Genomic DNA, 588 nt, shown 5'->3' on the forward strand with positions numbered 1-588 from the left:
GCTGCCCTGTCTGTAACAGATGATGCCGAAACGCGGGGGATAGAGTGAGTCAGCACACGTAGTTTACGTATGTAACTGGCATCTGAACAAAGGTGGGGTCTGTCAGGAGGAAGCCGAGAGGTGACACAGGGAGGGTCAATGGGGAACATCCGAACCTACCAGGAAAAGGAACCAAAGTGCTGCCCCCAGTTCGGAAGATATAATTACTTGATTTCTCAGTGGCTTCCTGACCAAGGTAAACAATAGGAGGAAGAACTCTCTCATCATGGTATAAAAGGAAGGGGAGCAAGGAGATTTCCAGATTCAAAACAGACACTCTCCTGCAACCCACCCAGCAGCGCCCCTCCACCACCATGGTCAACTCCTGTTGCGGCTCCGTGTGCTCTGAGCAGGGCTGCGGCCAGGGCTCCTCCCAGGAGACCTGCTGCCCCCCTTGCTGCCAGCCCAGCTGCTGCCAGCCCACCTGCTGCACCACCAGCTGCTGCAGGCCCAGCTGCTGCATCTCCAGCTGCTGCCAGCCCTGCTGCCGCCCCAGCTGCTGCGGCTCCAGCTGCTGCCGCCCCACCTGCTGCATCTCCAGCTGCTGCC

General features: G+C 58.7%; 1 protein-coding gene across 3 annotated transcripts in view; it reads left to right on the plus strand.

The window, feature by feature from the left end:
• The first annotated feature begins 353 nt into the window (after positions 1-353).
• The window catches only part of LOC101620473 (keratin-associated protein 4-4-like), a 914-nt gene continuing 679 nt past the window's right edge, over positions 354-588 (plus strand). The window contains exon 1 of one of the 3 annotated variants that reach the window (XM_004684204.2): positions 354-588. In XM_004684204.2, the coding sequence (XP_004684261.1) occupies positions 354-588 (235 nt within the window). The other 2 variants (XM_004684205.2, XM_012726108.1) reach the window with 2 other exon arrangements.

The sequence above is a fragment of the Condylura cristata genome, unplaced genomic scaffold (assembly GCF_000260355.1).
Source record: "Condylura cristata isolate star-nosed mole 26May11 unplaced genomic scaffold, ConCri1.0 scaffold00017, whole genome shotgun sequence".
NCBI lineage: Eukaryota > Metazoa > Chordata > Mammalia > Eulipotyphla > Talpidae > Condylura > Condylura cristata.